General features: G+C 28.7%; 1 pseudogene across 1 annotated transcript, besides 1 other annotated feature; it reads right to left on the bottom strand.

Annotated features, from left to right (window-relative positions):
* Positions 1 to 14,426: part of a mobile genetic element that runs on past both edges of the window.
* On the bottom strand, positions 3,903 to 3,994 carry TVAGG3_0767330 (annotated as a pseudogene). Its single transcript has one exon. A coding segment is annotated over exon 1 (92 nt).

The following is a 14,426-nucleotide window of genomic DNA, read 5'->3' on the forward strand; positions in this document are numbered from 1 at the left end:
TTGTTGCTAAGATCTACTTCCTCAGATCTTGTTGCTAAGATCTAAACTCTCGACTCTCAAATCTACTTCCTCAGATCTTGTTTCTAAGATCCAAACTCTCGACTCTCAAATCTACTTCCTCAGATCTTGTTGCTAAGATCTACTTCCTCAGATCTTGTTGCTAAGATCTATCCTCAGATCTTGTTGCTAAGATCCAAACTCTCGACTCTCAAATCTACTTCCTCAGATCTTGTTGCTAAGATCTAAACTCTCGACTCTCAAATCTACTTCCTCAGATCTTGTTGCTAAGATCTAAACTCTCGACTCTCAAATCTATTTCCTCAGATCTTGTTGCTAAGATCTAAACTCTCGACTCTCAAATCTACTTCCTCAGATCTTGTTGCTAAGATCGATCTATTATACTCAATTTTACTTAAGCAATATAGATCACCTTTATTATGATTCTCTTTATCTGTACTTGTTTAAAATTAAATTACATCATAAAAGATCTAATTACAAATTATTTAGAATTTTGAAATAAAACCAGTATTTTATCAAATGCTTTGAGATTAATGCATTCAAACTTAAAAAAAAAAGATATATTCAGATCAATTTCAATATTATTGATTTTTTAATGTAAAACTATGTCTACATAGATCTCAAACAATTTTATTAGATACTCTTTTTCCCAATTTTTTTCAAAATCTCTTTTTACATATCAAAAATTGTATTTTTCAATTTCATTTTTATTTTTTCCATATTTTTTTTGGAATTTGGATATGCGTCCAAAGTAGTTATGTCATTAGAAAAATATTAGATATCTGAAGAGAAAATGATAACTTAGAGAGTTTTAAAGATTTTATTTTCGAATACAAATATAGACCTCAGAGGAATACATTCTAAATAATTTTGTATCTGAGGGTGAATAAATAAGAACAAAATTTAAAGGGTTAGCATAAATAATGTAGAAATTAAGATTGGAATTTAAATTTAATACAAAATTAAAGGGAATGAATTTGCGATTAGTAGGGTATGGCAAATGGATTGGGAAACATTGGTTACACATGAAAATTATCAGATGTAAGAATTTGGTGCAGATATTTTAAAAATGAGATCTGAGTGCTAAACAATATCTCAAAATTCAAATTTTCCAAATGAAAATTTGGAAAATTCCCAAAATGCAAATCAACTGATGATTTTCAATCATTAATAACGCCAATACAAGAAGATCATTTTCCTTCTGCCAACGAACTAAAACAATGGTTTGATATTGCCCATGATGTTTTAATTGTCCGCCACCTGAGAATCAACATCCAGAAATTGATGAAGAAGAGACACAAAAAGCAATTTACTATTACAAAACTTAGACTTTCCTAAGAAATAAAATTATTTAATTTATTCTTGTTTGTTTTTTAATTAAACATGTATATTTATTAACATTTCCTTTTTTAATACCTTTCCAACTTCTATTAGTAACAAATACATAACTAATTTGAAGATTTAGCGTTATGAAGAAGTATCCAAGTAATAACGTCAATAATGCATTTGCGATAGGATATAATTGCACCAAAGGTTAAAACTTGTATAAAGAATGAAAAATGAAATTTAATACAATTTTTTTTCGAAAAAAATCCATGCTTGGCTAGATTTTCATAGTTATTGAATATGCATTACTGACATCTTGTAAAAGATGCCGATCAAGGCTTTCAAGATTGCTAAATTTCTCGATTAAAATTTACATTTTTTTTTTTATTTGTGTTTAATTACATTTTACAGTTTGCAGACTTACATAAAATCCGCAACATAGTGGTTATTTAATATTTGCCCCACAGTATTGTAGTTTGAAATTTACGATAAGATTATAATTGATAAAGTAAGGTTTTGTCATTAATGCATCTTATAAACTTTCATTGATAAATATGGATAGATAAGTTCTGTGTTCAAAAGTAAGCATTTTTTAAAACGCGCAATTATATCAAGAACGACTATCATAAATTCATGAGTATCGATGATTTTCGTTTAGGTGATTGACTTAATGTTGATATAATATACATATTTAAAATGGCATAGCTTTGTGCATGTTATGTCAAGCATTGGCCAAACCAATTTAAAATGAAACAAATTATTTTAAAGAAACTATATATGAACTATTCGAACACTTTATATTAATGTAGGGAGCTTAAATTTAAATATTCTAAATTTTATTTATTTGTTAAGAGTTCGGAACAAATTTATTATTGAATATATAGGAAATCAAATAATTATGCATAATCGCATAAAAAAATGCTGAAACAATGAAAAGAAAAAATAGTTGCCCAATAGAAAAAGTCGAACCCATACCCCTACCCATTGAGTTATCCTCACTTTCAAGTTTCGATCGAAAAAAAGGTATTTAACCGCGTAACTCGCACCTTTTAGTCGTATTTCGAAGTTCTATATAGTATTAAAGATTAAGTTACATTATGTACAAAATAACTTTTTATTGTTATTTGATTTTGATAGCATTATTAGCTGAATATGCAAATCTCGTAGAAATAATCATTTCATTCAGACATAAGTATTGGATTGTTTCCCAACAAGCATAATAACACACGTTTCATATTATAATTTATTTCATTTCTGTACAAAATTTAGATAACGATATCAAATAAAAAAAAACTGTGGCATTTTTTTACTTCAAACTATCATGAAGTGTAACCAAATTGGGTGAGTATTCTTGCTATCAGTATGACATGAAAAAGTGAACGACAAAAATTGAAGATATTGTAGTTACCTCGGATTTTTTTAATTGCAAACACATCTATAATTTGTTTAAATATCATTTATTATATCAAAATCGAAAAATTCGTTTTTGGAAATCTTTGAATTTATGAGAAGTTCTACAAAGACACTTACAAATATAGCGTTTGCAATAAAAAGGCTCTTTAATCTTCTTCATCCTTGCTCAGAAACTTCTACTGGTTACCTTACGGGTAACCTGCAAAGCTGCTTCCAAGGCATCGGGAAAATAACGTATTTTCGTGAGACTACCTTTAAAAAAAAAAAAAAAAAAAAAAAAAAAAAAAAAAAAAAAAAAAAAAAGGTAGTCTCACGAGAAAACTGACGGTAAAAATTCGATGAAACCAGGTGCATTGTATAGTACATATATGTGGTAAATAAATGTCGATTAGCTTTGTAAAAAATATCCACAGTTTTTGAGATCTTGAAAACGGCCATTCAAAAAGTCGAAAATTTTCGCGAGATGTTAATGGGCAAGACAGTTTTTCGACAAATAAATCGTAAACATGGGAATTAAAATAGGCGTTATATTACATATATGGTAAAGAATATGGATGTGAAGAGCGTTAGTAGAATGGAAAGACTTTGAAATTTTAAAAAATTTATCTGGACTAAAAAATTATTTGATTATAAAAAACATATTATATATCAATTGCTATATAGAACTATCATAACAGATTTTGGAAAAGCCGCAAATCCCCAAGTTGGAGAATTCATTAAATACTAATTATTCAGCTTTTTATCAGAAAGGAAGGTAGTGTAGTGGTTGGGAACGCTATGCTCTTTTTGAATCTAAAAGGCAACTGTTCAAATCATAACATCTTTGTTTTTTTTCTTATTCTGCCATTATTGTTTTTCCTTGTTATGATTCAAATTAAAAATATTTTAGTAAAGGTATTTTGGACATCATTTTTTCACATTGTCTCAATGCAAATGTTTGAAAATTTTGTAGGCAATATGACAACTCTTTCAACATTTGTTTCTCTTTAATTAACTCAAACAGATTTAGGATCTAATTTCATGCCTTCGAAGACATTTAAACCATCTTCAACATAATTTATTGACAAATTGATAACAATTACTCATGAATGTCGTAGATTTAATATCCTGTCACTCAGCAACAAATTCGGGTTCAATAACAAAGCTCAGTAAAAACTTTCCAGAAATTCTCCAATTTATTTTAGTGTCTTTTTGCGTCATTACGGCTGCATTTTCTTCTGCATCTGAACGCTGTGTTTGGAAGAAGACGAAATACAGAAACTTTCAACACAAGTAATCAGATTTTCTTGTCTTTCATGTTAAAATGCTTCATCTCGCTAGGTATACGTCATTTATTGGATGGATTGTTAGCTTTGTGTCCAAATAGCAAAAAAAAGTATAATTTAAATTTCGCATTTTGCATAAGTATACGCTTTAATTTATATCAAAACAGATTTAGATAGCTTAAAACAATATAGTTTACTCATAAATACATCTTGATAATTCACTTCTTCAATTTTCATAATCTTATATCCTGACCTATATCCTCTTAATAACCATATTTCTACTGAGATTCTTTAAAAGCATCTTTTTATCCCTATCTACGCCTCGAAACCCTATTTTTCCGGCGGAATATGAATCTTCGGGTCTCGCTGATTCGATTTCTGCAGTCAGATCGTAAAAATACCCACTACATAGCCTGATAATCTCAATTTAAGTTCCTTAATTTTTTTGAAAAAAAAATTAAAACTCCCTTATCAAACATCATGCTCATTTTTACGAATTTCATTTTTCCTTTAAGTTTAAAATATACGCTTTTTAGCATGTTTATAATACATTTTCAATTTACATTTACATTTTATTTTTTTGAATTGTTTATTTATATTTCCGTTTGAACAATAATATTTATTGAAAATTGTGAGAGAAACGGATATAATAAAAAACACCATACAACAAAATTCACTTTTTTTCATACTTACGCGGATCACTCCTTTTCGGCCCAATATGCCGGAAATGATAAAACTCTCAGATCTAGTTGCTAAGATCCAAACTCTCGACTCTCAAATCTATTTCCTCAGATATTGTTGCTAAGATCTACTTCCTCAGATCTTGTTGCTAAGATCTACTTCCTCAGATCTTGTTGCTAAGATCTACTTCCTCAGATCTTGTTGCTAAGATCTAAACTCTCGACTCTCAAATCTACTTCCTCAGATCTTGTTGCTAAGATCTACTTCCTCAGATCTTGTTGCTAAGATCTAAACTCTCGACTCTCAATTCTACTTCCTCAGATCTTGTTTCTAAGATCCAAACTCTCGACTCTCAAATCTACTTCCTCAGATCTTGTTGCTAAGCTACTTCCTCAGATCTTGTTGCTAAGATCTACTTCCTCAGATCTTGTTGCTAAGATCCAAACTCTCGACTCTCAAATCTACTTCCTCAGATCTTGTTGCTAAGATCTAAACTCTCGACTCTCAAATCTACTTCCTCAGATCTTGTTGCTAAGATCTAAACTCTCGACTCTCAAATCTATTTCCTCAGATCTTGTTGCTAAGATCTAAACTCTCGACTCTCAAATCTACTTCCTCAGATCTTGTTGCTAAGATCGATCTATTATACTCAATTTTACTTAAGCAATATAGATCACTTTTATTATGATCTCTTTATCTGTACTTGTTTAAAATTAAATTACATCATATAAAGATCTAATTACAAATAATTTAGAATTTTGAAAAAACCAGTATTTTATCAAATGCTTTGAGATTAATGCATTCAAACTTAAAAAAAAAAGATATATTCAGATCAATTTCAATATTATTGATTTTTTAATGTAAAAACTATGTCTACATAGATCTCAAACAATTTTATTAGAACTCTTTTTCCCAATTTTTTTCAAAATCTCTTTTTACATATCAAAAATTGTATTTTTCAATTTCATTTTTATTTTTCCATATTTTTTTTGGAATTTGGATATGCGTCCAAAGTAGTTATGTCATTAGAAAAATTATAGATATCTGAAGAGAAAATGATAACTTAGAGAGTTTTAAAGATTTTATTTTCGAATACAAATATAGACCTCAGAGGAATACATTCTAAATAAATTTGTATCTGAGGGTGAATAAATAAGAACAAAATTTAAAGGGTTAGCATAAATAATGTAGAAATTAAGATTGGAATTTAAATTTAATACAAAATTAAAGGGAATGAATTTGCGATTAGTAGGGTATGGCAAATGGATTGGGAAACATTGGTTACACATGAAAATTATCAGATGTAAGAATTTGGTGCAGATATTTTAAAAATGAGATCTGAGTGCTTAAACAATATCTCAAAATTCAAATTTTCCAAATGAAATTTGGAAAATTCCCAAAATGCAGAATCAACTGATGATTTCAATCATTAATAACGCAATACAGAAGATCATTTTCCTTCTGCCAACGAACTAAAACAATGGTTTGATATTGCCCATGATGTTTTAATTAGTCCGCCACCTGAGAATCAACATCCAGAAATTGATGAAGAAGAGACACAAAAGCAATTTATCTATTACAAAACTTAGACTTTCCTAAGAAATAAAATTATTTAATTTATTCTTGTTTGTTTTTAAATTAAACATGTATATTTATTAACATTTCCTTTTTTAATACCTTCCAACTTCTATTAGTAACAAATACATAACTAATTTGAAGATTTAGCGTTATGAAGAAGTATCCAAGTAATAACGTCAATAATGCATTTGCGATAGGATATAATTGCACCAAGGTTAAAACTTGTATAAAGAATGAAAAATGAAATTTAATACAATTTTTTTTCGAAAAAAATCCATGCTTGGCTAGATTTTCATAGTTATTGAATATGCATTACTGACATCTTTGTAAAAGATGCCGATCAAGGCTTTCAAGATTGCTAAATTTCTCGATTAAAATTTACATTTTTTTTTATTTGTGTTTAATTACATTTTACAGTTTGCAGACTTACATAAAATCCGCAACATAGTGGTTATTTAATATTTGCCCCACAGTATTGTAGTTTGAAATTTACGATAAGATTATAATTGATAAAGTAAGGTTTGGTCATTAATGCATCTTATAAACTTTCATTGATAAATATGGATAGATAAGTTCTGTGTTCAAAAGTAAGCATTTTTTAAAACGCGCAATTATATCAAGAACGACTATCATAAATTCATGAGTATCGATGATTTTCGTTTAGGATGGACTTAATCGGCTTGATTGATATACATATTTTAAAATGGCATAGCTTTGTGCATGTTATGTCAAGCATTGTGCCAAACCAATTTAAAATGAAACAAATTATTTTAAGAAACTATAATGAACTATTCGAACACTTTATATTAATGTAGGGAGCTATAAATTTAAATATTCTAAAAATTATTTTATTTGTTAAGAGTTCGGAACAAATTTATTATTGAATATATAGGAAATCAAATAATTATGCATAATCGCATAAAAAAATGCTGAAACAATGAAAAGAAAAAAATAGTTGCCCAATAGAAAAAGTCGAACCCATACCCCTACCCATTGAGTTATCCTCACTTTCAAGTTTCGATCGAAAAAAAGGTATTTAACCGCGTAACTCGCACCTTTTAGTCGTATTTCGAAGTTCTATATAGTATTAAAGATTAAGTTACATTATGTACAAAATAACTTTTTATTGTTATTTGATTTTGATAGCATTATTAGCTGAATATGCAAATTCTCGTAGAAATAATCATTTCATTCAGACATAAGTATTGGATTGTTTCCCAACAAGCATAATAACACACGTTTCATATTATAATTTATTTCATTTCTGTACAAAATTTAGATAACGATATCAAATAAAAAAAACTGTGGCATTTTTTTACTTCAAACTATCATGAAGTGTAACCAAATTGGGTGAGTATTCTTGCTATCAGTATGACATGAAAAAGTGAACGACAAAAATTGAAGATATTGTAGTTAACTCGGATTTTTTTAATTGCAAACACATCTATAATTTGTTTAAATATCATTTATTATATCAAAATCGAAAAATTCGTTTTTGGAAATCTTTGAATTTATGAGAAGTTCTACAAAGACACTTACAAATATAGCGTTTGCAATAAAAAGGCTCTTTAATCTTCTTCATCCTTGCTCAGAAACTTCTACTGGTTACCTTACGGGTAACCTGCAAAGCTGCTTCCAAGGCATCGGGAAAATACCGTATTTTCGTGAGACTACCTTTAAAAAAAAAAAAAAAAAAAAAAAAAAAAAAAAAAAAAAAAAAAGGTAGTCTCACGAGAAAACTGACGGTAAAAATTCGATGAAACCAGGTGCATTGTATAGTACATATATGTGGTAAATAAATGTCGATTAGCTTTGTAAAAAATATCCCACAGTTTTTGAGATCTTGAAAACGGCCATTCAAAAAGTCGAAAATTTTCGCGAGATGTTAATGGGCAAGACAGTTTTTCGACAAATAAATCGTAAACATGGGAATTAAAATAAGGCGTTATATTACATATATGGTAAAGAATATGGATGTGAAGAGCGTTAGTAGAATGGAAAGACTTTGAAATTTTAAAAAATTTATCTGGACTAAAAAATTATTTGATTATAAAAACAATATTATATATCAATTGCTATATAGAACTATCATAACAGATTTTGGAAAAGCCGCAAATCCCCAAGTTGGAGAATTCATTAAATACTAATTATTCAGCTTTTTATCAGAAAGGAAGGTAGTGTAGTGGTTGGGAACGCTATGCTCTTTTTGAATCTAAAAGGCAACTGTTCAAATCATAACATCTTTGTTTTTTTTCTTATTCTGCCATTATTGTTTTTCCTTGTTATGATTCAAATTAAAAATATTTAGTAAAGGTATTTTGGACATCATTTTTTCACATTGTCTCAATGCAAATGTTTGAAAATTTTGTAGGCAATATGACAACTCTTTCAACATTTGTTCTCTTTTATTAACTCAAACAGATTTAGGATCTAATTTCATGCCTTCGAAGACATTTAAACCATCTTCAACATAATTTATTGACAAATTGATAACAATTACTCATGAATGTCGTAGATTTAATATCCTGTCACTCAGCAACAAATTCGGGTTCAATAACAAAGCTCAGTAAAAACTTTCCAGAAATTCTCCAATTTTTTTTAGTGTCTTTTTGCGTCATTACGGCTGCATTTTCTTCTGCATCTGAACGCTGTGTTTGGAAGAAGACGAAATACAGAAACTTTCAACACAAGTAATCAGATTTTCTTGTCTTCCATGTTAAAATGCTTCATCTCGCTAGGTATACGTCATTTATTGGATGGATTGTTAGCTTTGTGTCCAAATAGCAAAAAAAAGTATTAATTTAAATTTCGCATTTTGCATAAGTATACGCTTTAATTTATATCAAAACAGATTTAGATAGCTTAAAACAATATAGTTTACTCATAAATACATCTTGATAATTCACTTCTTCAATTTTATAATCTTATATCCTGACCTATATCCTCTTATAAACCATATTTCTACTGAGATCTTCTTAAAGCATCTTTTTATCCTATCTACGCCTCGAAACCCTATTTTTCCGGCGGAATATGAACTTCGGGTCTCGCTGATTCGATTTCTGCAGTCAGATCGTAAAAATACCCACTACATAGCCTGATAATCTCAATTTAAGTTCCTTAATTTTTTTGAAAAAAAAATTAAAACTCCCTTATCAAACATCATGCTCATTTTTACGAATTTCATTTTTCCTTTAAGTTTAAATATACGCTTTTTAGCATGTTTATAATACATTTTCAATTTACATTTACATTTTTATTTTTGAATTGTTTATTTATATTTCCGTTTGAACAATAATATTTATTGAAAATTGTGAGAGAAACGGATATAATAAAAAACACCATACAACAAAATTCACTTTTTTTCATACTTACGCGGATCACTCCTTTTCGGCCCAATATGCCGGAAATGATAAAACTCTCAGATCTAGTTGCTAAGATCCAAACTCTCGACTCTCAAATCTATTTCCTCAGATATTGTTGCTAAGATCTACTTCCTCAGATCTTGTGCTAAGATCTACTTCCTCAGATCTTGTTGCTAAGATCTACTTCCTCAGATCTTGTTGCTAAGATCTAAACTCTCGACTCTCAAATCTACTTCCTCAGATCTTGTTGCTAAGATCTACTTCCTCAGATCTTGTTGCTAAGATCTAAACTCTCGACTCTCAAATCTACTTCCTCAGATCTTGTTTCTAAGATCCAAACTCTCGACTCTCAAATCTACTTCCTCAGATCTTGTTGCTAAGATCTACTTCCTCAGATCTTGTTGCTAAGATCTACTTCCTCAGATCTTGTTGCTAAGATCCAAACTCTCGACTCTCAAATCTACTTCCTCAGATCTTGTTGCTAAGATCTAAACTCTCGACTCTCAAATCTACTTCCTCAGATCTTGTTGCTAAGATCTAAACTCTCGACTCTCAAATCTATTTCCTCAGATCTTGTTGCTAAGATCTAAACTCTCGACTCTCAAATCTACTTCCTCAGATCTTGTTGCTAAGATCGATCTATTATACTCAATTTTACTTAAGCAATATAGATCACCTTTATTATGATTCTCTTTATCTGTACTTGTTAAAATTAAATTACATCATAAAGATCTAATTACAAATTATTTAGAATTTTGAAATAAAACCAGTATTTTATCAAATGCTTTGAGATTAATGCATTCAAACTTAAAAAAAAAGATATATTCAGATCAATTTCAATATTATTGATTTTTTAATGTAAAAACTATGTCTACATAGATCTCAAACAATTTTATTAGATACTTTTTTTTTCCCAATTTTTTTCAAAATCTCTTTTTACATATCAAAAATTGTATTTTTCAATTTCATTTTTATTTTTTCCATATTTTTTTTGGAATTTGGATATGCGTCCAAAGTAGTTATGTCATTAGAAAAATATTAGATATCTGAAGAGAAAATGATAACTTAGAGAGTTTTAAAGATTTTATTTTCGAATACAAATATAGACCTCAGAGGAATACATTCTAAATAAATTTGTATCTGAGGGTGAATAAATAAGAACAAATTTAAAGGGTTAGCATAAATAATGTAGAAATTAAGATTGGAATTTAAATTTAATACAAAATTAAAGGGAATGAATTTGCGATTAGTAGGGTATGGCAAATGGATTGGGAAACATTGGTTACACATGAAAATTATCAGATGTAAGAATTTGGTGCAGATATTTTAAAAATGAGATCTGAGTGCTTAAACAATATCTCAAAATTCAAATTTTCCAAATGAAAATTTGGAAAATTCCCAAAATGCAGAATCAACTGATGATTTTCAATCATTAATAACGCCAATACAAGAAGATCATTTTCCTTCTGCCAACGAACTAAAACAATGGTTTGATATTGCCCATGATGTTTTAATTAGTCCGCCACCTGAGAATCAACATCCAGAAATTGATGAAGAAGAGACACAAAAAGCAATTTATCTATTACAAAACTTAGACTTCCCTAAGAAATAAATTTATTTAATTTATTCTTGTTTTTTTTTAATTAAACATGTATATTTATTAACATTTCCTTTTTTAATACCTTTCCAACTTCTATTAGTAACAAATACATAACTAATTTGAAGATTTAGCGTTATGAAGAAGTATCCAAGTAATAACGTCAATAATGCATTTGCGATAGGATATAATTGCACCAAAGGTTAAAACTTGTATAAAGAATGAAAAATGAAATTTAATACAATTTTTTTTCGAAAAAAATCCATGCTTGGCTAGATTTTCATAGTTATTGAATATGCATTACTGACATCTTGTAAAAGATGCCGATCAAGGCTTTCAAGATTGCTAAATTTCTCGATTAAAATTTACATTTTTTTTTTATTTGTGTTTAATTACATTTTACAGTTTGCAGACTTACATAAAATCCGCAACATAGTGGTTATTTAATATTTGCCCACAGTATTGTAGTTTGAAATTTACGATAAGATTATAATTGATAAAGTAAGGTTTTGTCATTAATGCATCTTATAAACTTTCATTGATAAATATGGATAGATAAGTTCTGTGTTCAAAAGTAAGCATTTTTTAAAACGCGCAATTATATATCAAGAACGACTATCATAAATTCATGAGTATCGATGATTTTCGTTTAGGATGGACTTAATCGGCTTGATTGATATACATATTTTAAATGGCATAGCTTTGTGCATGTTATGTCAAGCATTGTGCCAAACCAATTTAAAATGAAACAAATTATTTTAAAGAAACTATATATGAACTATTCGAACACTTTATATTAATGTAGGGAGCTATAAATTTAAATATTCTAAAAATTTATTTATTTGTTAAGAGTTCGGAACAAATTTATTATTGAATATATAGGAAATCAAATAATTATGCATAATCGCATAAAAAAAGCTGAAACAATGAAAAGAAAAAAATAGTTGCCCAATAGAAAAAGTCGAACCCATACCCCTACCCATTGAGTTATCCTCACTTTCAAGTTTCGATCGAAAAAAAGGTATTTAACCGCGTAACTCGCACCTTTTAGTCGTATTTCGAAGTTCTATATAGTATTAAAGATTAAGTTACATTATGTACAAAATAACTTTTTATTGTTATTTGATTTTGATAGCATAATTAGCTGAATATGCAAAATCTCGTAGAAATAATCATTTCATCAGACATAAGTATTGGATTGTTTCCCAACAAGCATAATAACACACGTTTCATATTATAATTTATTTCATTTCTGTACAAAATTTAGATAACGATATCAAATAAAAAAAAACTGTGGCATTTTTTTACTTCAAACTATCATGAAGTGTAACCAAATTGGGTGAGTATTCTTGCTATCAGTATGACATGAAAAAGTGAACGACAAAATTGAAGATATTGTAGTTAACTCGGATTTTTTTAATTGCAAACACATCTATAATTTGTTTAAATATCATTTATTATATCAAAATCGAAAAATTCGTTTTTGGAAATCTTTGAATTTATGAGAAGTTCTACAAAGACACTTACAAATATAGCGTTTGCAATAAAAAGGCTCTTTAATCTTCTTCATCCTTGCTCAGAAACTTCTACTGGTTACCTTACGGGTAACCTGCAAAGCTGCTTCCAAGGCATCGGGAAAATAACGTATTTTCGTGAGACTACCTTTAAAAAAAAAAAAAAAAAAAAAAAAAAAAAAAAAAAAAAGGTAGTCTCACGAGAAAACTGACGGTAAAAATTCGATGAAACCAGGTGCATTGTATAGTACATATATGTGGTAAATAAATGTCGATTAGCTTTGTAAAAAATATCCCACAGTTTTTGAGATCTTGAAAACGGCCATTCAAAAAGTCGAAAATTTTCGCGAGATGTTAATGGGCAAGAACAGTTTTTCGACAATAAATCGTAACATGGGAATTAAAATAAGGCGTTATATTACATATATGGTAAAGAATATGGATGTGAAGAGCGTTAGTAGAATGGAAAGACTTTGAAATTTTAAAAAATTTATCTGGACTAAAAAATTATTTGATTATAAAAAACATATATATATCAATTGCTATATAGAACTATCATAACAGATTTTGGAAAAGCCGCAAATCCCCAAGTTGGAGAATTCATTAAATACTAATTATTCAGCTTTTTATCAGAAAGGAAGGTAGTGTAGTGGTTGGGAACGCTATGCTCTTTTTGAATCTAAAAGGCAACTGTTCAAATCATAACATCTTTGTTTTTTTTCTTATTCTGCCATTATTGTTTTTCCTTGTTATGATTCAAATTAAAAATATTTTAGTAAAGGTATTTTGGACATCATTTTTTCACATTGTCTCAATGCAAATGTTTGAAAATTTTGTAGGCAATATGACAACTCTTTCAACATTTGTTCTCTTTTATTAACTCAAACAGATTTAGGATCTAATTTCATGCCTTCGAAGACATTTAAACCATCTTCAACATAATTTATTGACAAATTGATAACAATTACTCATGAATGTCGTGATTTATATCCTGTCACTCAGCAACAAATTCGGGTTCAATAACAAAGCTCAGTAAAAACTTTCCAGAAATTCTCCAATTTATTTTAGTGTCTTTTTGCGTCATTACGGCTGCATTTTTTCTGCATCTGAACGCTGTGTTTGGAAGAAGACGAAATACAGAAACTTTCAACACAAGTAATCAGATTTTCTTGTCTTTCATGTTAAAATGCTTCATCTCGCTAGGTATACGTCATTTATTGGATGGATTGTTAGCTTTGTGTCCAAAAAGCAAAAAAAAGTATTAATTTAAATTTCGCATTTTGCATAAGTATACGCTTTAATTTATATCAAAACAGATTTAGATAGCTTAAAACAATATAGTTTACTCATAAATACATCTTGATAATTCACTTCTTCAATTTTCATAATCTATATCCTGACCTATATCCTCTTATAAACCATATTTCTACTGAGATCTTCTTAAAGCATCTTTTTATCCCTATCTACGCCTCAAAACCCTATTTTCCGGCGGAATATGAATCTTCGGGTCTCGCTGATTCGATTTCTGCAGTCAGATCGTAAAAATACCCACTACATAGCCTGATAATCTCAATTTAAGTTCCTTAATTTTTTTGAAAAAAAAATTAAAACTCCCTTATCAACACATGCTCATTTTTACGAATTTCATTTTTCCTTTAAGTTTAAAATATAC

This window comes from Trichomonas vaginalis, chromosome III (assembly GCF_026262505.1).
Source record: "Trichomonas vaginalis G3 chromosome III, whole genome shotgun sequence".
NCBI lineage: Eukaryota > Parabasalia > Trichomonadida > Trichomonadidae > Trichomonas > Trichomonas vaginalis.